General features: G+C 46.8%; 1 protein-coding gene across 2 annotated transcripts in view; it reads right to left on the bottom strand.

Annotated features, from left to right (window-relative positions):
• The window catches only part of TAF2 (TATA-box binding protein associated factor 2), a 202,378-nt gene that overhangs the window by 36,574 nt on the left and 141,794 nt on the right, over positions 1-24,010 (bottom strand). For both annotated transcript variants that reach the window (XM_069731811.1, XM_069731812.1), the window contains exon 22: positions 11,013-11,122. In XM_069731811.1, coding sequence (XP_069587912.1) covers positions 11,013-11,122 — 110 coding nt within the window. The remainder of the gene's footprint in view (positions 1-11,012; positions 11,123-24,010) is intronic.

Raw genomic sequence — 24,010 nt, 5'->3', positions numbered from 1 at the left:
ACATGTCGGGGGAGAAATGATTCCCCACCCGGAGACCCTCAGGTACCTCTCCACATGCAACATGGCATCTGCTAATTATTCCAGCAAATTTTACATTCAAAAAGTCAAACGGCGCTCCTTCCCTTCTGAGCCCTGTCATGCCCCTAAACAGAGGCTTCCCCCTACAAATAAGGGATAGTCAGGAGACATTGCACAACAAATTTTGGCGTCCATATTCTCCTGTTACCATTGTTAAAATAAAAAGTTTGCGTCTAAAGTGCATTTTTTGTGACAAAAATTAAATGTTCATTTTTTCCTTCCACATTGCTTTAGGTCCTGTGAAGCACCTTAAGGGTCAATAAACTTCTTGAATGTTGTTTCGAGCACCTTGAGGGGTGCAGTTTTTAGAATGGAGTCGCTTTGGGGTATTTTCCGTTAATGGACCCCTCAAAATCACTTCAAATGTGAGGTGGTCAATAAAGAAAATGGTTTTGTACATTTTGTTAGAAGAATGAGAAACCAATGGTCAACTTTTAACCCTTACAACTTCCTAACAAAAAAATAAACGTTTCAATGAAAAAACATGACTCATTCAGCAAAAAATAAACCCAGTGTGAGGGGGATCATATGCGAGGGTCGATCTGTATCCCCCAGGATGTGGACAGAGTCCTATCAGACCCGCTGGAGTGTCTTGTGTCCACAGCAGGACGCCTATGAGTTACAAGGCAAAATAAAAGTAATTTTGGACCTGGCCAAGCGATTTGGCCGAGGCAATGTTCAGGAAAACCTGTTAAGGGCTTTTACTTTTGGAGCGAACTACAGGATGGCAGTGGGGCAGTTCGCTCCCTCCAAGCCGGGTCTTACAAGCGGCCCATGGCCACAGATTCCAGTTAAAAACCCTGCAGTAAAGGGTTTGGATGTGTCAGTGTTTGTTTGCAAGAGGCAGAGCAGGTGGCTCTGCAGCATCCAGCTTGGGTGAGGTAACATAAAGACAAGAGCAGCGAACGCCTGGAACCCCGCAGCGTGATACGGTGGTGGAGTCGCCCTCGGCAACCGGTCTCGCATATGGACTGTTGTGACGCCCCGGCTGTGATACGGAGGATACCATGTGCTGTTCATTTCATGAGTTATTTTGGACATTAGACTTTTGCTTTCAACTTTGCTGTGGTCCCTGCCTGTCACATGGCACCAACCCCACTGCACTATACCAGTTATAGCACCATCAATGTAAAATAAAACTTATGACTTCGTAAAGTGCAAAAGTAATTTACAGTCACTGTGTACATACATTTCATTACTGATCCTGAGTTACATCCTGTATTATACTCCAGAGCTGCACTCACTATTCTGCTGGTGCAATCACGGTGTACATATATTACATTACTGATCCTGTACTGACCAACCTGTATTATACCCCAGAGCTGGCACTCACTGTTCTGCTGGTGCAGTCACTGTGTACATACATTACATTACTGATCCTGAGTTACATCCTGTATTATACCCCAGAGCTGCACTCACTATTCTGCTGGTGCAGTCACTGTGTACATATATTACATTACTGATCCTGAGTTACATCCTGTATTATACCCCAGAGCTGCACTCACTATTCTGCTGGTGCAGTCACGGTGTACATATATTACATTACTGATCCTGAGTTACATCCTGTATTATACTCCAGAGCTGCACTCACTATTCTGCTGGTGCAGTCACGGTGTACATATATTACATTACTGATCCTGTACTGACCAACCTGTATTATACCCCAGAGCTGGCACTCACTGTTCTGCTGGTGCAGTCACTGTGTACATACATTACATTACTGATCCTGAGTTACATCCTGTATTATACTCCAGAGCTGCACTCACTATTCTGCTGGTGCAGTCACTGTGTACATACAGTCATGGCCAAAAGTATTGACACCCCTGCAATTTTTTTTTTTTCAGTAAATATATTTATTGAAATTTTAAACAGGAAAAACTATAAAATGAATCATTACAATGTCCAGAACTATACATTACGCCTCTGAGCACACAGCACAAGTGTAGTTGAACAAGGACTCTGGCACATAAAGGGTACATGCTTCTCATCTTGAGAATCACCTCGGGACATGGATACAGGATACAAAACCTGTGAGAAAAGCAATTGTAGAGATAGGAGAAAAAGAAATAAAGAGAAGAAGAGAGAGAAAAAAAAAAGGGGGGGGGGGGAAGGGGAAGAAGGGGGGATTAAGGGAGACCCAGCAATGTATACGCCCACGTATTGAGAATTATGAGTATGTACGCAGCCAAGTCAGGAACCCTGTGCTTTCCTTGAAGGATTGCCAGAGGAACCAGGTGCGTCCCTGGACATATGCAGCATCACCATCACCCGCCACCAGCGACTCTAGACGATGTAATCTATCCATTTCAGCTATCCATTCCTCCGTGGAGGGGACCTCAGTGGACCTCCAATGTCGGGGAATAACTGCCCTAGCAGCTATGAGGCAAAATCTCAGGATCCCCTTTTTAACGGAAGCTATCGAACTGGGTATCAGGGACAGTAGTGCCATTTGGGGGGAGGGCTCGTGGCGGACCCCAGTCATCAAATGAAAGGCATCGAAGACTGAGTTCCAGAAGGGTTGCAGGGGACCACAGGACCACCAAACATGAAGCATAGAGCCCGTGGCAGAGCCACATCTCCAGCAGGCGTCCGAGGTCTCCGGGTTAATCCTGTGGAGAAGGACGGGACACCTATACCAGCGTGTCAGTAATTTATAATTCCTCTCCTGCGCCTGACTGGACATCGTCATCTTATGTGCAAGAGTGAAGATTTTTAGACTATCCGCCTCAGAAAAGGTGATCCCCAGGTCCCTCTCCCAAGCCTCCATAAATCCAAGCGTAGTAGGGGGAAGTGAATTCAAGACCAGGCCATAGAGCACCGAAACCACGTGGGAGGGACCCTCGGTAGGGAGCATCAGGGACTCAAATGGTGTCAGCGCCCCCATCGGCACACTGGAAAGAAAGCTCCGCAATTGCAGAAACTCCAGCCAGGACAGCGGTGTCGTAAGATCAGAACCTCGTAACCCCCGCATGCCGGAGAGCCCCGCAAGCTTATCCTTCACCCGACCCAGTCCCACCCCGTCAAGTCGTGACCAACACAGATATGTAGATCTATTCATTGCTGGGGGAAAGGCCGGATTGTCAAAAAGGGGACTCAGTCTGCTCAATCGGGAGGTCAGGCGTAATTTCACATAGGATCTATCCCAGAACCTCAAAACAATCTGTGTGAGTGGAGCAAAACTCGACACAGGTGGGCGTCCGGTCCCCCCCAGCCAAGGCAGCCAGTACAAAGAAGAGGGCGATAAAAGTTTCTCCAGGAGCACCCACTGTTTATGAGCATCACCGAACCTCCAGTCGACAATCCTAGAGAGCAAGACTGCCTGATAATAACGTTTAAAATCAGGAAGGCCTACCCCCCCTTTAGTCTTGGGTCTCACTAACATTGAGAACCGAGTCCGCGGCTTCTTAGTTCCCCAAATAAAGCTATTGATAGCTGACTGCAGGCGCCTGAAAAAGCAATCTGGAACCTGCACTGGAGCAGTCTGAAAAAGATAGAGGAATCGGGGTAAAATATCCATTTTGACCACTCCCACCCGTCCGAACCAAGATAGCTGAGGTCTGCCATACCGTTTAAGGTCCGAGATAGTTTTCTGCAGGAGCGGGATGTAGTTCAGAGCATATGTTGCGCTAATGTCAGCAGGTATTAAGACTCCTAAATATTTTAAGGCATCGGTCTTCCACTTAAAAGAGAAGGACGCCTGAAGCTGAGAGACTAGATCATCAGGCAGGGAGATATTGAGCGCCTCCGTCTTGGAGTAGTTGACTTTAAAGTTTGAAACCTCCCCGAACCTACGGAACTCTCGGAGGAGTACAGGAAAAGCCACGGTCGGGTTGGTAATGTACAGCAATAAATCATCCGCATACAGGGATATCTTAAACTCATGTTGGCCAATCCGCAGACCCTCAATATCAGGAGTCTTCCGTAATGCCACTGCCAGATGCTCCATCGCAAGGATATAAAGTAAGGGGGAAAGGGGACAACCCTGACGGGTCCCGTTTCTTATGTCAATGGGCGGGGAAAGGGTACCGTTCACTCTAAGACGGGCCGTAGGCCTATGATACAGAGCAAAAATCCTCTCCAACATGTTAGTTCCCACTCCCAGTTGCTTCAGGGAGGCACGTAGAAAGGTCCAGCCTAGGCGATCAAACGCCTTCTCAGCGTCAATAGATAATAAACATGCTGGTACCTTTCCTGTGCGCATGTACGAGGTCAGAAGCAACGTCTTCACTGTGTTATCCTTGGCCTCCCTGTGCGGCACAAAGCCCACCTGATCACTATGGATGGACCCAGGGAGAATAGGGTTCAGTCTACCAGCTAACACTTTCGCGAACACCTTCACATCCACATTAATGAGGGATATGGGCCTATAGCTTGCACACAATAGGGGATCTTTTCCCGGTTTAGGAATCACGGTGATTGTGGCCATCAGCGTTTGGGGGGCAAAGGGGCAGCTGGCCGAGATGGAGTTAAACAGTTTGGTCATGAAGGGGACCAGGGAATTCGCATATAACTTATAGAAGGCGGCGGAGAATCCGTCAGGACCAGGGCTTTTACCATTAGCCAAAGATTTTATCGTGTCTAAAACCTCCTGTTCCGAGAGAGGACTCTCCAGGGCCTCAGACTCCTCCACCGACATAGGCGGTAGCTCAGTGTCCCGGATGTAGTCGTCCACCCGTGCTTGAAACTCGGAAGGGGACATATCAGACAGCGGGCCACTTAAATTGTAGAGAGAGTCGTAATATGCTCTGAATGAGTCCACAATCTCCTCAGGAAAATGGACCAGTTCACCCGTAGCAGACCTCATGGTAGGGATATAAGTGGTGGGAGCACGGGGGTGCAAAAACCTCGCTAGAGCTCTCCCGGGTTTATCAGAGTACTTATACAGAAATTTATGAAAGCGGTCCCTCTGTCATGCTAACGTCGTGTCCAACAAGGCACTCAACTCACAGAGTGCCCGGAGGAGATCAGCCAGCACCCCAGCATCTCTAGTCCGTTTATGATCCAACTCCAGAGTTTGGATACGAGTCAACAAACCCACAATGTTAGTCTCCCTCTCTCTCTTCAGTCGGGCCCCCTGTTGTATAAATACTCCCCGTATTACTCCCTTCAGAGCCTCCCATTGGTATGGGATGGCCGTGGGGTCATGCTTGTGAAAATCTAGAAAGTCTGAGATTGCTGTTCGCACGGCCGCCTGACATGTTAGATCTCCAAGGAGACCAGGGTTTAAGGACCAGGTCCATTCTCTCGGAGAAAGGCTCGGCAGCCGAAGGGAGAGCAAAACTGGGGCATGGTCTGACCACAACATCGTGTCAATGTCAGACTTTGGGTCAAGAGACAGGAGCCCGTGGCTGATCAAAAAATAATCCAATCTACTATAGGAATTATGTACTGTGGAGAAGTAGGTATAATCCCGGGTAGTGGGGTGTAGTAACCTCCAAACATCCACCAACCTTGAGTCCGTCAGGGCCCGCCGCAGTCTCTCCAGCTGTGAGAGGGACACCGCTGACCTGCCCGAAGAGGAATCCACAGCGCGGTCCAACACCATATTGAAGTCCCCTCCCATAATCACATAGCCTTCCGCAAAGGCCGAGAGGTCCCGTAGGTACTTTCTGCACGCTCGGACCTGGTCTTGATTGGGGAGATAAATGTTAGCTATGGTGAACAAATCATGGGCAATTTTGAGCTTTAAAAACACATATCGACCATTAGAATCCGCTTTAGAGGCAACTACCTGAGCCTGTAAAGACTTGTGCAATGCAATGCTGACACCTTTAGACTTGGAGTCAGAGTTACTGCCATGGAACCACTGTGTGTAGTATTTATGGTTAAGCTTAGGGATTCTGTCTGCTCGGAAATGTGTCTCCTGCAGCAGAAGTATGTCAACCCGTTTCTTATGCATACCGTATAAAACCTTTGATCGCTTTTCAGGGACATTAAACCCCCTGACATTAAGCGAGCAGAGTTGTAGAGACGCCATAGGAACTATCGGGCCTGCGGGTGGTACAATCGGGTCGGAAAGAAGTAGGAGGGGTGGAAAGTGGGGAAAAATAGAAACAGAGAAAGTAAAGCACCAAGGAAAGAGAGTAGTTAAGCCGGAAGACAGGGTTCCGACCAGAAAAAAAAAAGAGAAAAACCAAGAAGCCACTAGGCCTCAAGGGTACAGGACAATATCAGAGAAAACTCTGAGAAGTAGTGTCAGAGACACACCCTAGTGGGGAGGTGATTGAGCAGAGAGCAACCAGCCGAGCCCCTGCAGCAAAAAAGAAAATAAAAAAAAAAATCCAACTCTACCCAGTAGGCCCATGACCTTGGTAACATAAACATTGTTAATGAACATAACAGCGGATCATGGGCCAAGTACATTTGTCGAAATGAGCAGAGTCATAACAAGCCCCCGAAGGGGTATCATCAAAAGTCACATTTCAGGAGAAAGAGCAGCGTTAGCCAACATAAAATAACATTAACACATTAATTCGGTAGTGCAACAGTTGAGCACAGTACATGAGGAGTCAATTGATGTAGGTGGACATTCATAAATAGTGCAAAATGAACCATGTTAGGAACCCCGCTCAGGAGTCCCAGGTAGAATCAAATAGGAATATCACCGCTACAAAACATGTGGCTCCAATCCATCCACAATTAACAGGCTAAAGCAAAGTCACGACCAAGCCCCCCGTGGGAGCCTGGCAACATGGAGGGACAATGTAGGCGGCAAGAAAGCAAAAAGAGAAAAGGGGCAATAGTGATCATAAGGTCTGAATTAGGTGATCAAGTGTCATCAGCATGAGAAACGGAGGCAGGTCTACGGCGGGAGCCCGTTTCCTCTTTCCCAGCGACCCGGTGTGGGGGCCTCCAGCACGGCGTGGGCCCCATAGGTCAGACGCAGTAAGGCGAGGCCAGTCTCCCAGTGTGACAATGGGTAAGCCCAGTGCAGCGGTGAAGTTCTGCAGATCTGACGGGGATCTCAAAATTATCAATCCTTTATCACTGCGTACTTGTAATTGAAATGGGTAACCCCAACTGTAGGGGATCTTATTTTCCCGCAGCACCTCCAGGAGGGGGCGCAGTGCCCTCCGTTTAGCCAGGGTGAAGCGTGAGAGGTCAGACAAGAGAAGGACATCAGACCCATTAAAGTCAATAGCATCGTGGTCCCTCGCCTTACGCATGATGTCATCCTTAGTTTGGAAGTAGTGAATCCTGCAGATGACGTCCCTCGGCTTAGATGTATCGGGGTTCTTTGGGCCTAGCGAGCGGTGGGCTCTGTCAATTTCAATGTGTTCAGTGGGTGACCTCCCTAAGAGAGAATTGAAAATGCCATGGAGGGCCGAGGAGAGGTCACGTGGGGCTACGGACTCAGGGATCCCACGGAGCCTGATATTATTCCTCCGGTTCCTGTTCTCAGAGTCCTCCAGCATATCTAGGACCACATTGAAAGTCTCTGAGTGTAGGTCAAGAAGCTGCTGCTGACTCTGCAATTGTGAGGAAAGCGACTCCACTTAAGCTTCTAATGCAGAGACAGTGGTGGTAAGGTGGGACACGTCTTCCTTAAGGGACCCCACTTCACTTCTGCACACTGCCTCCAGACGCTGTATATAGCCCTCCATGTCAGCCTTTGTAGGGAAGGCACTCAGCTGCGCTCTCAGCTCAGAGGCAGTTATATAGTCATCAGAGGCCAGGGACCTAACAGGAGCCTGTGTGTGGAGGCCATGAGATGCAGTGATGGTGGGCACAATGTCCTTTGGCACTAGACTGGGAGAGGCCCCTCTCTCATGCCTCCCTGGTGGTAGTAGTGGGGGGCCCATTTCAGTTTCCTGAGCCTGATAAGGGTGCAGTATAGGGGAAGACAGGTCCCCAGCCTGTGACACAGTCTGTCCAGGGTTGGAGGGGCAGGTCACAGCTCTCACCTCTCCCTTGCTCTGTGCTGGGCTCCCTCCTGTCAGCTTCTGTGGTGAGCGGCTGGTCCCTGGTGCAGCAATCACTCGTCCTCTCTCCTGTGCCTTCTCTGCTGTGGCCCCATTCTTCTGAGTGCCTGCATTTCCAGGTGGAGAGCTCCTGTGTTCATGCTGCTGCAAGGAGGAGGAAGCACCTCCCCCCTCCACCACGGCTGAAGGAGCTGCTCTCTTTCCCACCCTCCCAGACACCGACATGTACCTGGTGATACTGGAGCCTGCAGGACCTGCTGTGAGCTCCCTGGGTGCCTGGGAGCGGAGCCCGACCTTGCTCTTCAACATGGGTGGGTGAGTGGAGCTGATGGTGGCTATATAATTGCTGCAGAGGTCTCAGGCACGCTGGAGCTCAGGAGAGATGTGTGCTCACAGCTCCATGCCCAAGCCACGCCCCCACCCCTGCAATTTTGTCAGATAATACTCAGTTTCTTCGTGAAAATGATTGCAAACACAAATTCTTTGGTATTATTATCTTCATTTAATTTGTCTTAAATGAAAAAACACAAAAGAAAATGAAGCAAAAAGCAAAACATTGATCATTTTACACAAAACTCCAAAAATGGGCCAGACAAAAGTATTGGCACCCTCAGCCTAATACTTGGTTGCACAACCTTTAGCCAAAATAACTGTGACCAACCGCTTCCGGTAACCATCAATGAGTTTCTTACAATGCTCTGCTGGAATTTTAGACCATTCTTCTTTGGCAAACTGCTCCAGGTCCCTGATATTTGAAGGGTGCCTTCTCCAAACTGCCATTTTTAGATCTTTCCACAGATGTTCTATGGGATTCAGGTCTGGACTCATTGCTGGCCACCTTAGAAGTCTCCAGTGCTTTCTCTTAAACCATTCTCTAGTGCTTTTTGAAGTGTGTTTTGGGTCATTGTCCTGCTGGAAGACACATGACCTCTGAGGGAGACCCAGCTTTCTCACACTGGGCCCTATTATGCTGCAAAATTTGTTGGTAGTCTTCAGACTTCATAATGCCATGCACACGGTCAAGCAGTCCAGTGCCAGAGGCAGCAAAGCAACCCCAAAACATCAGGGAACCTCCGCCATGTTTGACTGTAGGGACCGTGTTCTTTTCTTTGAATGCCTCTTTTTTCACCTGTAAACTCTATGTTGATGCCTTTGCCCAAAAAGCTCTACTTTTGTCTCATCTGACCAGAGAACATTCTTCCAAAACGTTTTAGGCTTTTTCAGGAAAGTTTTGGCAAACTCCAGCCTGGCTTTTGTATGTCTCGGGGTAAGAAGTGGGGTCATCCTGGGTCTCCTACCATACAGTCCCTTTTCTTTCAGATGCCGACGGATAATACGGGTTGACACTGTTGTACCCTCGGACTGCAGGGCAGCTTGAACTTGTTTAAATGTTAGTCGAGGTTCTTTATCCAACATCCGCACAATCTTGTGTTGAAATCTCTTGTCAATTTTTCTTTTCCGTCCACATCTAGGGAGGTTAGCCACAGTGCCATGGACTTTAAACTTCTTGATGACACTGCACACGGTAGACACAGGAACATTCAGGTCTTTGGAGATGGACTTATAGCCTTGAGATTGCTCATGCTTCCTCACAATTTGGTTTCTCAAGTCCTCAGACAGTTCTTTGGTCTTCTTTCTTTTCTCCATGCTCAATGTGGTACATACAAGGACACAGGGCAGAGGTTGAGTCAACGTTAATCCATGTCAACTGGCTGCAAGTGTGATTTAGTTATTGCCAACACCTGTTAGGTGCCACAGGTAAGTTACAGGTGCTGTTAATTACACAAATTAGAGAAGCATCACATGATTTTTCGAACAGTGCCAATACTTTTGTCCACCCCCTTTTTTATGTTTGGTGTGGAATTATATCCAATTTGGCTTTTGTACAATTCTTTTTGTGTGTTTTCATTTAAGACAAATTAAATGAAGATAATAATACCAAATAATTTGTGTTTGCAATCCTTTTCAGGAACAAACTGAGTATTATCTGACAGAATTGCAGGGGTGTCAATACTTTTGGCCATGACTGTACATTACATTACTGATCCTGAGTTACATCCTGTATTATACCCCAGAGCTGCACTCACTATTCTGCTGGTGCAGTCACTGTGTACATACATTACATTACTGATCCTGAGCTACATCCTGTATTATACCCCAGAGCTGCACTCACTATTCTGCTGGTGCAGTCACGGTGTACATACATTACATTACTGATCCTGAGTTACATCCTGTATTATACCCCAGAGCTGCACTCACTATTCTGCTGGTGCAGTCACTGTGTACATACATTACATTACTGATCCTGAGTTACATCTTGTATTATACCCCAGAGCTACACTCACTAGACTGCTGGTGCAGTCACTGTGTACATACATTACATTACTGATCCTGAGTTACATCTTGTATTATACTCCAGAGCTGCACTCACTATTCTGCTGGTGCAGTCACTGTGTACATACATTACATTACTGATCCTGAGCTACATCCTGTATTATACCCCAGAGCTGCACTCACTATTCTGCTGGTGCAGTCACTGTGTACATACATTACATTACTGATCCTGAGTTACATCCTGTATTATACTCCAGAGCTGCACTCACTATTCTGCTGGTGCAGTCACTGTGTACACACATTACATTACTGATCCTGAGCTACATCCTGTATTATACCCCAGAGCTGCACTCACTATTCTGCTGGTGCAGTCATTGTGTACATACATTACATTACTGATCCTGAGTTACATCTTGTATTATACCCCAGAGCTGCACTCACTATTCTGCTGGTACAGTCACTGTGTACATACATTACATTACTGATCCTGAGCTACATCCTGTATTATACCCCAGAGCTGCACTCACTATTCTGCTGGTGCAGTCACTGTGTACATACATTACATTACTGATCCTGAGGTTACATCCTGTATGCCTGCACATTTATTTTCAATTTTGTTGGGGTTTTCTTTTCCACTGCTGGCTTAGGGTCCGCAGTCTGTCAGCTGACGACGTTTACCTGAATTCATGAGCTTCCATAGTTGGTCGACGAGAGCTTCATTACATAGCGGAGACTCCACGTTCTTGGTGAATGGCGGGTTCTTTGACAGCATGTAAAGTATCTTGTGCCTGAGAACAAACACAATTCATCAACCGAAAGAAATAAGGAAAGAAAATATTTATACTGGAGAGCGCTGAATGACCGCATTGTTATAGGAGTACGGTACAAAAGACCAAAAGGTCAATAAACAGGACAAAACCTCAAAGATACTGCGGATCTGCTGATACAATCGCATCATACGCCATCATTAGTCCGGCGCCACAGGACCACATCATGCATCAAACCACTGGAGCAGTTTACAAGATAATCATCGCGTACGGCTTCATAGGTCCAAGATACTGACACTCCTAGTTCTATCATCTACATTACACTGCCATATACAGTCAAGGCCAACATTTTTGAGAATGACACCAAAATTATATTTTCACAAGATCTGCTGCCCTTTGGTTTTTATTAGTGTTTGTCTGATGTTTATATCACATACAGAAATATAATTGCAATCATATTATGAGTACCAATAGGTTATATTGACAGTTAGAATGAGTTAATGCAGCAAGTCAATATTTGCAGTGTTGACCCTTCTTCTTCAAGACCTCTGCAATTCTCTTTGGCATGCTCTCAATCAACTTCTGGACCAAATCCTGACTGATAGCAGTCCATTCTTGCATAATCAATGCTTGCATTTTGCCAGAATTTGTTGGTTTTTGTTTGTCCACCCGTCTCTTGATGATTGACCACAAGTTCTCAATGGGATTAAGATCTGGGGAGTTTCCAGGCCATGGACCCAAAATCTGTTTTGTTCCATGAGCCATTTAGTTATCACCTTGGCTTTATGGCAAGGTGCTCCATCATGCTGGAAAAGGCATTGTTGGGCGCCAAACTGCTCTTGGACGGTTGGGAGAAGTTGCTCTTGGAAGACATTCTGGTACCATTCTTTATTCATGGCTGTGTTTTTAGGCAAGACTGTGAGTGAGCCGATTCCCTTGGCTGAGAAGCAACCCCACACATGAATGGTTTCAGGATGCTTTACAGTTGGCATGAGACAAGACTGGTGGTAGCGCTCACCTCTTCTTCTCCGAATAAGCTGTTTTCCAGATGTCCCAAACAATCGAAAAGGGGATTCATCAGAGAAAATGACTTTGCCCCAGTCCTCAGCAGTCCACTCCCTGTACCTTTTGCAGAATATCAGTCGGTCCCTGATGTTTTTTCTGGAGAGAAGTGGCTTCTTTGCTGCCCTCCTTGAAACCAGGCCTTGCTCAAAGAGTCTCGGCCTCACAGTGCGTGCAGAAGCACTCACACCAGCCTGCTGCCATTCCTGAGCAAGCTCGGCACTGCTGGTAGTCCGATCCCGCAGCTGAAACAGTTTTAAGATACGGTCCTGGCGCTTGCTGGTCTTTCTTGGGCGCTCTGGAGCCTTTTTGACAACAATGGAAACTCTCTCCTTGAAGTTCTTGATGATGCGATAGATTGTTGACTGAGGTGCAATCTTTGTAGCTGTGATACTCTTCCCTGTTAGGCCATTTTTGCGCAGTGCAATGATGGCTGCACGTGTTTCTTTAGAGATAACCATGGTTAACTGAAGAGAAACAATGATACCAAGCACCAGCCTCCTTTTAAAGTGTCCAGTGATGTCATTCTTACTTAATCATGACTGATTGATCGCCAGCCCTGTCCTCATCAACACCCACACCTGTGTTAATCACTAAAACAATGTTAGCTGCTCCTTTTAAGGCAGGACTGCAATGATGTTGAAATGTGTTTTGGGGGTTAAAGTTCATTTTCTGGGCAAATATTGACTTTGCAAGTGCAGTAATTGCTGTTAAGCTGATCACTCTGACATTCAGGAGTATATGCAAATTGCCATTAGAAAAAATGAAGCAGTAGACTTTGGAAAAATTAATATTTGTCTCATTCTCAAAATTTTTGTCCATGACTGTAGATCACTCTGTGACTGCAGAATTCAGGCAGCGTGCAATACCCAGAGTCAGGATTCCTCCAAGTCCTGTAGGTCTAATTCCTCTAAGGAAGGTTGGTAGTGTTTCTTTTATTTTTCCTTAAAGGGAATCTGTCATCAGGTTTTAGTTACCCCATCTGAGAGCAGCATAGTATAGGGGCAGAGACTCTGATTTCAGCCATGTATCACGTTCTGGGCTGCTAGCTGTAATCTTGATAAAATCGATGTTTTCTCTGCTGCAGATGTAGCAGTACTCTCAATGCGGAGCTCTGTATAGCGCCGCCCATACCACTGATTGGCAGCTGTCTGTGTAAATTGTGCATATTTAGAAAGCAGCCAATCAGTGGTGGGGGCGGAGTTGGACTACCTGGCAGCAGGTTTACTAGTCGATAATCTCCTGCTGATAAAACTGTAATTTTATCAAAACTACTACAAGAAGCATAATAAGTGATACATATTTGGAATCAGGGTCTCTGCCTCTACATTATGCTGCTCTAAGATTAGTGACAAAAATCAGTTAATAGATTCCCTTTAAAATGTTGACAATAGGGGGATCTATTTCGGACCTCTCATAACACTACATTTTGTGGAGGATTTTGACTTCCTCATTCAACTTACGGTAATAGGGAAAAACTGTAGAGAAAACAGGCATGCTAATGATTTAAAAATCCCCACCATAGGTCATTTTCTAAGTGGAAAATTTCGGAACTGTGTGGATTGGATTTGCTCAATCCTCACGGACATCGCCGATACCATATTCCACTGCAGATTTTTTGGCCAAAATTAAAATAAATGAATGTACCCCAATACAGAATGCCCCCTATAATAGTTTGTCTATGTACGGTCACCTCCCGGTAGCTGCAGCACAAGCAGTGGTATAGGTTTACTGTAGGTTGAGAAAACAGTGCGATATAGTACGGCGGTCATTTCCCAGCACATAGCTCCTATGCTAAATGCTGCTCGGCATGTTTTAAGAAATACATAACGGGGTCTAGCTCTCGTGTCCCCCAGAAAATAAACTAATCAAACAAAAGAAAGTGTATAGTAGAGGGCTATATAATTTCTATAGCTGGATCTAGTCATGGTCCGTATTCTTCCTCCTCTCCGCCATGTGCACGCACCATCTCTCCACCCCCTGAACGCACCATCTATTCACTCCACCACACGGTCTCTCCACTCTGCAGGGCGCACCTCCTCCACTCCGCCCTCCACACGCACCATCTGTCCACTACACCGCGCGTACACACCATCTCTCCACCCCCCGAATGCACCATCTATTCACTCCACCACACGGTCTCTCCACTCTGCAGGGCGCACCTCCTCCACTCCGCCCTCCACACGCACCATCTGTCCACTACACCGCGCGTACACACCATCTCTCCACCCCCCGAATGCACCATCTATTCACTCCACCACACGGACTCTCCACTCTGCAGGGTGCACCTCCTCAACTCCGCCCTCCACACGCACCATCTGTCCACTACAGCGCGCGTACACACCATCTCTCCACCCCCCGAATGCACCATCTATTCACTCCACCACACGGACTCTCCACTCTGCAGGGTGCACCTCCTCAACTCCGCCCTCCACACGCACCATCTGTCCACTACAGCGCGCGTACACACCATCTCTCCACCCCCCGAATGCACCATCTATTCACTCCACCACACGGACTCTCCACTCTGCAGGGTGCACCTCCTCAACTCCGCCCTCCACACGCACCATCTGTCCACTACAGCGCGCGTACACACCATCTCTCCACCCCCCCGAACGCACCATCTATTCACTCCACCACACGCCCTCTCCACGAACCATCTTTCCACTACACCGCATGCACACACATTCTCTCCTCTCCACCGCGCTCACGCACCATCTCTCCACTCTACTCTCCGAACGCACCATCTAATCACTCCACCAAACGCGCACTTTCAACTCTGCAGCAGGCACCTCCCCCACTCCGCCCTACACACGGCACCATCTCTTCACTCCGCCATGCACCCTCTCTCCACTCCGCCATGCACCCTCTCTCCACTCCGCCACGCACCCTCTCCACTCCGCCACGCACCCCCTCTCCACACTGCCACACCCCCTCTCCACTCTGCCACACACCCCCTCTCCACTCTGCCACACACCCTCTCTCTCCACTCTGCCACACACCCTCTCTCCACTCTGCCACACACCCTCTCTCCACTCTGCCACGCACCATCTCTCCACTCCACCGCGCACCATCTCTCCCCTCCGCCACACACCCTCTCTCTACTCCGCCACGCACCCTCCTCTCCACTCCACCACACACCCTCTCTCCACTCCACCACACACCTCTCCACTCCACCACACACCCTCTCTCCACTACAGCACACACCCTCCTCTCCACTCCACCACACACCTCTCCACTCCACCACACACCCTCTCTCCACTCCAGCACACACCCTCCTCTCCACTCCTCCACACACCCTGTCTCCACTCCACCACACACCTCTCCACTCCACCACACACCCTCTCTCCACTTCACCACACACCTCTCCACTCCACCACACACCCTCCTCTCCACTCCACCACACCTCTCCACTCCACCACACACCCTCCTCTCCACTCCACCACACACCTCTCCACTCCACCACACACCCTCCTCTCCACCACACACCTCTCCACTCCACCACACACCTCTCCACTCTAACGCATTCATACTCTCCATTGCACACCCAGCCTTGTTACCTGCATTATTACATTACAAATGGCAACAAATGGAACAAAAATGGTTAAGCAATTGCAATTGATTGCACAATCCCAATAAATAATGGACGTGCACTAAATATGAAGACATCTTGGAGCCCATCTGCAAACTAAGTGTCTGAAGTCATGATATATACGCGCAGGTCATTAATTACAGTAATGTCTTGAGTAACTGTTATGATTATTGTTGCCATCGCTGTAAACAAGAACAATACAAACATCGGTGACTTGTTGCGAGCTGCTAACACGCTGCCTCCATGGACAGTCTCCAACTTGTAACTATTAGAGGGACAGTTCTGTTCTTTGCTCTCTAGAGATCTAAGCTGACAGATCCACAACAGAACTGAACATTATCACTGACATACTGAACCCGCAAATGACAATCAATAATTTGTGAGCCCATGTTCAGCCGTGTGCAGGGAGACCATGGCCAGTCTCCAAACAGCCACGAAACAGGCAAATAGAGAGTCAAAGTGACCCTATACCCCATAGCATATCTATCTGGAACTACTTTGCTTACAGCTCTGCATATTATAGGAGAGAATCAGAGTCTGAGGAAAAGTTAGGAAGGGAGAACAGGGATGGGTTAGATTAGTAAGGTGAAGTGACAGGCCAATCTAAAGAAATGTGTTTTTAGAGCATATTTAAAACTGTGGATACTGAACCGAATTGTTCGGAATATTACAATCCACAGACCTGGTGCAGAAGATGAGAAGTCCTAGAGATGGAGGTACGAGGTCCGGATTATGGAGGACGTTAGTTTAGATCAGTTGCAGAATACACTGTGTGCAGAATTATTCGGCAAGTTGTATTTTGATCACATGGGGTACTGGTATGGGCTGGTATCATCAAAGATGAACCTGTGGGACCTTTTCGGGTTGAGGATGGAGTGACGCTCAACTCCCAGACCTACTGCCAGTTTCTGGAAGACTTCTTCAAGCAGTGGTACAGGAAGAAGTCGGTATCGTTCAAGAAAAAACATGATTTTCATGCAGGACAATGCTCCATCACATGCCTCCAACTACTCCACAGCGTGGCTGGCCAGTAAAGGGCTCAAAGAAGAAAAAATAATGACATGGCCCCCTTGTTCACCTGATCTGAACCCCATAGAGAACCTGTGGTCCCTCATAAAATGTGAGATCTACAGGGATGAAAACAGTACACCTATCGGAACAGTGTCTGGAGGCTGTGGTGACTGCTGCACGCAATGTTCATCGTAAACAGGTCAACTGACAGAATCTATGGATGGAGGCTGCTGAGAGTCATCATAAAGAAAGGTGGCTATATTGGTCACTAATTTTTTGGGGTTTTGTTTTTGCATGTCAGAAATGTTTATTTCTAAATTTTGTGCAGTTACATTGGTTTACCTGGTGAAAATAAACAAGTGAGATGGGAATATATTTGTTTTTTATTAAGTTGCCTAATAATTCTGCACAGTGATAGTTACCTGCACAAACAGATATCCTCCTAAGATAGCCAAATCTAAAAAAAAAAACACTCCAACTTCCAAAAATATTAAGCTTTGATATTTATAGTCTTTTGGGTTGATTGAGAACATAGTTGTTGATCAATAATAAAAATAATCCTCTAAAATACAACTTGCCTAATAATTCTGCACACAGTGTAGAGGGCTTGAGTATGGTGGTAAGCAGAGATGAGGGAGGAGATGTGAGGCGGTGAGGAACTGTGGACAGCTTGGTGGGTCAGACTGATAAGTTTATATTGTATTCTGCAGCGGATGTGCAACCAGTGCAATGACTGGCACAGGGTGGAGGCATCAGTGTAGCAGCTGGACAGAAATATGACCTCTGCTGCATTCAGGATAGAAGAGAGGAGAAGTGAGAGTTTAACAAGAGACATATCGATTTGTAGAGAGTTGCAGTAGGCCAGGCAAGAATTAATTGTAAAAGTGTTTGCACAGTCAAAGGTAAGAGCGGTTCAGATTCTTAAGATATTTTTGATAATGAAATACGCCCCAAAAAAATTTAAAAAAAAACGTTTTGGTGAAAAAAGTTTTCCAAAACCACTTGAAAAACTCTTCAAAAAGCAAAAAAACTCCCCAAAGAAGAGGCATTAGAAAACTTGAACTTTTTGACAGTGAAAAAGCAAAACAAACAAACGAAAAAAAAAAACCACACATACCCTTATTGGGAATGCGAATATTTACTAAAACAGTCATATCAGGTGTGATGGCCACATCCCTTTAAGATCCCTTTAAGATGCTGAAACCAAGGTGTGGAGTGTGTGGCCGGCGCGCAGTATTTGCAGAAGTGATCATTGCAAGTGCCATCTGTATTATTCTGAAAAGGTTAAACAGCAGGTGAGCCAGATCAGAAGCTCTGAAATAAAAAAAACCTCTTGATAAAATTCAGCAGTCACACATAGCGGGACAGAAAATGAAGGGGGGAAAGGTCGGCAATGGTATTCGTTGGATGCTCAAGAAAAGGACGGGTGTTAATGCAGGAGTGCATCTGTCAGCCACCTCCAGCTCGCAGGATGATCCCGTAAGTCCAGAATGTGCAGCACCTGGGACACTGGATGAGAAGATCTCTGGAGGATAATGATGTGAATAAAGAAGGAAGATATGAGAGCAGTAAGTCGGTGTTACAATTCTTAAAACAATCTTGCCTTTCAAATTGACTGTATCAAAGAAGATGTCAGTAATGGGAGGCAGGAAAATTGCCAGAAAGAACCTCGGCCCTAAAAAAGTCAGTGAAGTAGAGGATGTGTCGTGGCCTATAAGAGGAGATGTGCCTTCTACTTCCTGCAAAAAAATGTTTTCCCTGGTCTCCATCAGACTGTTTGGGGCATCTGGATGACTGACTGTCCGGAGAAGAAGAGGTGCGCGCCACCATGAGTCCTGTATCTGCCAACAGTAAAGCATCCAGAGACCACCCACGGAGGGGGCTCACTAACCATAATGGCCAAGAACACAGCCATGAATGAAGGATGGGATCTAATCATCTTCCAAGCAGAACTTCTCTCACCGATCCAGAAGCAATATGGTGATGAACAATGCTTTTCCAGCATGATGGAGGCCATGTCATGAGTGGTAACACAGGAGCTCGGTGAAGGAAACACTAACATTTGGGTCCATGGCCAGATCTTGATCACACTGATAACATTTGGTCAATCCTCAAAGAGCGGGCAGACAACAAAAACACAGAAACTGAAACTCCAAGCACTGATTAGACCAGAATTGGCGGTCATCAGTCAGGATCTGGCCCAGAAGCTGATATCCAGCTGCCAGAGTGAATGGCAGAACGGCTTATTCGAATAGCTATAGATAGCGCTTACCGAATAGCTGCCTCAGTAACCTGGATCGCTCTTGATAATCAGATGTTTGGTGCCGCAGCTACATGTGTCGCGGCTGTGTGACAGTCCCAACACACAGGCTCTCCGTGCATGTCACACAGCCGAGATACATGCAGTTGTGGCGCCAAACAGCTGATTATCGGGAGCGCTCCAGGTTACTGAGGCAGCTATTCGGTAAGCGCTATAGCTATTCCGATTAGGAGTTATCCGACGCCATTCGATCATACCTAGTGGATATATCCTACAGGGCATCCTAAATGTGTCAATTAGGCCGGGATCACACTTGAGAGAAACTCACACGAGTCTCGCATCTCAATACCCGGCCCTGCCGCCGGCACTCGGACCGGAGCGTTCAGCTACATAGAAATACATGCAGCCGCACACACCGCTCCCGAGTGGCGGCGACAGTGCCGGGTATTGAGATGCGAGACTCCTGCGAGTTTCTCACGAGTGTGATCCCGGGCCTTAGTCACATCGGCTCTCAGTTATTTCTTATCCACAGGGGTTACAGGACTCGCTTACTTATTTTTAAAATGGGACATAAGATGTGGTATGCCAGAGGCCAACCGGATACATGTAATGTGGCACTTCACAAGCCGGCACCGGTACTGGCAAGAAGTGGCAGACTTATTAAGTAGCAACTCACGCCAGATATTTTCATATGTAATCTGGGCTACACTGCACCACCAGCTGTTGTTCCCCATCGGTCGGACATTGATGACCTACTCTAAGGTCACTTTGGTGCAGTATGAGGAGATTCCCTTTATGCTGCAACGTATACTGGTAACGTTTCGTAGATCTGCTCTCATCTGTCTCATTCTTTGACAGCACATATAAGCTTGACTATAAAAGATTGATCCCACCATGCGATGAGGCAGTAAGGAAAAGGGTAGACACTTATGTTGGGGCACAGACCAGACACCTCTGGATGCAGACCCAAAATCAGCCCCTCCGTCTACCACCCTGTGGACCTCCCTACAAAAGGGGCCTCTTACAATTCACCATGCCTTCAAATCAGCATATCCGCTCTAGAAAAAAAAAAACACAGAAAAAGCAAAGTCATGATATTTGGGTTTATTATCCTTTTTGTTTTGGTTGACACGGGCCAGAAAGAAAACGTCATCTGAAACACACAGCGCCGGGGACAAATAAACCAAGAGAACACACACAAACCTAAACACAGAATCCCCCAAATCCCCGAGCTTCGGAATTACAGAAGATGAAGTGTGTGTAACTTCCTCCTTCATTCCAATCTGCCGTTACCGAGACTCGCCCCCTATTAGTCCCAATCTGTCAAGGCGACCCACTTTAATCAATGATCTATGGAGCTCGGTCACCTTGGCTGAGTAAATATGCCATAAATGTATAGATTCATTGGACAAAAAAAAACCCCACTGCCCTCAAAAGTTTAAATCAACTACTGGACAACCGCCATTGTGATATTGTGATAAAGCCGTGTACACTCCACTCCTGCGGAGGCGCCGCTCCAGCGATGGCTGAGCCGTGGTTCCCTGCGCTTTACCTGGAGTCCTGAAGCAATTAGAAGTGGACAACCCCGTTAAAATTTATTTTGTTTTAATTTCTTCGAAATAATGTGATTTTTCACTTTTGCAGTTTGGTATTTATTTTAGTAGGCAGGAACAAAAAATAAAAATCTGGAACTGTTTTTTAAATTTTATTTTATTTATTTTTTTACAGTTTATTCTATAGTTTGCATGATGACTTTATTCTGTGGGTCGATGCTATTAGGGAAATACTTATTTTATAACTTTATGTTTTACTACTTTTGCACAAGAAAATTCAGTTTTAAAAAAATAAATATTTTTTGGGGGGGATGGGGAGCATCATTTTTCTCTTTACAGAGCTGTAAGTCGGCTTGTTTTTTTTGCATAACAATTGCAGTTTTTATTCTTTTTTAATCAATTTGTAGGTTTGTTTTTTTTAGGCGTGAGAAAAAAAAAAGTAATTGATGTGGTTTTTCATATTTTTTTCCAATAGCATTCATTGAGCAGGATGAATGCGGTAATATGGTTTTATAGTACGGGTTGTCACAAACAAGGTGATACAAAACATGTAGCTTTTGCACAGGTTTGTCTTTTTTTTTTTTTTAAATTAAAACTAGGATGGTTAGGCCTCTGGTTTCAACATCAATCCATTGGCACCCTGCGATCAGTGGTGAGCGTGCCAATAGACTGACAGATGGAGCAATCTCCCTCTGTCAAAACTTCTAACATGCTGCTGTCACTATTAACTGCAGCATGTGAGGCGGTTAAAATGTCAGGATTAGGGTTGAGCGACCTTGACCTTTTTAGAGTCGAGCCGTGTTTCGCGAAACCCGACTATCTTAGAAGTCGAGTCGAGTGGAATCGGCCGATTATCGCGAAAAGTCGGGGATCGACCGAAACACGAAACCCAATGCAAGTCAATGGGGGAGCATAGTCGGCAGTGAGTGGAGGCCAGGAAAACACCTACACTGCCCATTTTAATGGCAAAAACATCCATTCTTGGTACAGAAGCTTGTCAATCGTAATTTACCTTATAATAATTGGAAGGCATTGGAAATTGGCGGTCATTTGGCTAAAGTTGTGGGGGGTAGGGCTGGTTCAAGTAATTAGTGGGCCCAGGAAATCTGGAACACGTCACGGCAGTGGAGCAGGGAGAGGTAAGTATTTCAACTTTGCAAGTGCTGTGATCCTGAGCAAGCAGGGGGGGCCCACTAGTTGGCATTGGCACTGGCACAGGGCCCATCAAAGTACAGCGGTGTGTTTGCACAGCGGGGGCGCCTCCCACCGGCAGCAACACTTTTGCCCACTATGAGAGGCCCTGTGCCAGTGACGTCGCCAACTAGTATTCCTCCCCCCACCTGATGAAGGAACCTGCACTTTCATCTGCACCTTCCTCTTTGTCCCCGTGTAAGGTGGTATGGTATGCGGGAAGGGGGACCTGACTTTCAGCAGGGTCACAATCTTGCTGTGTAGCGTGCACGGGGAATTTTGCGTTATGGGTCAATGTACCAGCAGACTCATCTATCACTGGCTGGGCAATGGGCAGGATGAGGAGGAAACACAGATATAGGCCCAAAGAATAAAGTTGGCTAAATGCAGTTCAAAATTGGTAACACAGGACTAACCAGGGGGCATTGCAGTGGAGGACAACTGGAATGAGAGGCTGACACAGAGAGTAGGCCCAAATCAGTAAGTAGTCGAAATGCAGTTCAAAATTGGCAACCGTAGTAAACAGGCGGCACAGCTTTGTTCAGTGGAGGAGAACAGCAAGGAGTGGCAGACACCGATAGTAGGCCCCAACCCAACTAGTAGGCCAAATGCAGTCTAACATTAACAACGAGAGCCTGAAAATGGAATTTCAGGACAGGAAACCAGGAGAACAGCAAGGAGCGGCAGACACTGTTAGTAGGCCCCAAACCAACTAGTACGCCAAATGCAGTTGTTCCATTTAACCACTATTTAACAAGAGCCTGAAGATAGAAGCTCAGGAAAGGCAACCTGGAGAACACCTTGGAGTGGAACACACCGTCTCTACACCCCATACCCAATTTGTAGGCCTAATGCAGTGTAGTTTCCAACAACTACTAAACGAGAGCATTAAGATCGAAGCAATGGCGAGGAAACCTGGGGAACACCTTGGAGTGGAACACACCATCTCTCTACACCCCATACCCAATTTGTAGGCCTAATGCAGTGTAGTTTTCTACAACTACTAAACGAGAGTCGGAAGACCGAAGCAATGTGGACGAAACCTGGGGAACACCTTGGAGTGGAACACACCATCTCTCTACACCCCATACCCAATTTGTAGGCCTAATGCAGTGTAGTTTTCTACAACTACTAAACGAGAGTCGGAAGACCGAAGCAATGTGGACAAAACCTGGGGCACACCTTTGGGCGGCAGACACCGTTAGTAGGCCCTACCAAAGTTGTACCCCCAATGCAGTTTTAAAATTCCTAGAGGCTGAAAACAAGACTATTGACGCTCAGCTTTTTTCAAAGGAACACAGCTGAATTGAGTGGCGCAGACAGACACAGGTAGTAGGCCTTAAACCAAAAATGTGGCTCACTGCAGCTTAAAAAAGGTTACAGGGGTACACAGGCAGCATTGCTCTGGGCAGTGGAGGACAATTTCAATAGTGGACCGCAGACAGACTTTGTACGCCTACTATTAAAAAAAGGATGCTCTATGCAATAAAAAATAGGTTCCAGGGGTACACGGGCAGCAGTGGTCTGGTCAGTGTAGGAGTAGTAGAAAGAAGGGACCGCAGACAGGCTTCGAAGGCCTAACATAACAAAATAGGGCTGTTGGCAATTTAAAATTGGTTCCAGGGGTACACGGGCAGCAATGGTCTGGTCAGTGTAGTAGTAGTAGAAAGAAGGGACCGCAGACAGGCTTCGAAGGCCTAACATAAAAAAAATTGGGCTGCAGGCAATTTAAAATTGGTTCCAGGGGTACACGGGCAGCAGTAGAATGGTCAGTGGAGGCCTAATGGAAGGAGGGACCGCAGACAGGCTTCGAAGGCCTAACATAAAAAAATTGGGCTGTAGGCAATTTAAAATTGGTTCCAGGGGTACACGGGCAGCAGTAGAATGGTCAGTGGAGGCCTTGTGGAAGGAGGGAACGCAGACAGGCTTCGAAGGCCTAACATAAAAAAATTGGGCTGCAGGTAATTTAAAATTGGTTCCAGGGGTACACGGGCAGCAGTAGAATGGTCAGTGGAGGCCTTGTGGAAGGAGGGACCGCAGACAGGCTTCGAAGGCCTAACATAAAAAAATTGGGCTGTAGGCAATTTAAAATTGGTTCCAGGGGTACACGGGCAGCAATGGTCTGGTCAGTGTAGTAGTAGTAGAAAGAAGGGACCGCAGACAGGCTTCGAAGGCCTAACATAACAAAATAGGGCTGTTGGCAATTTAAAATTGGTTCCAGGGGTACACGGGCAGCAATG

The sequence above is a fragment of the Ranitomeya imitator genome, chromosome 6 (genome assembly GCF_032444005.1).
Source record: "Ranitomeya imitator isolate aRanImi1 chromosome 6, aRanImi1.pri, whole genome shotgun sequence".
NCBI classification, from domain to species: domain Eukaryota; kingdom Metazoa; phylum Chordata; class Amphibia; order Anura; family Dendrobatidae; genus Ranitomeya; species Ranitomeya imitator.
The sequence above is the reverse complement of the archived record's forward strand: the minus strand, read 5'-3'. Positions and strand labels throughout refer to the sequence as shown.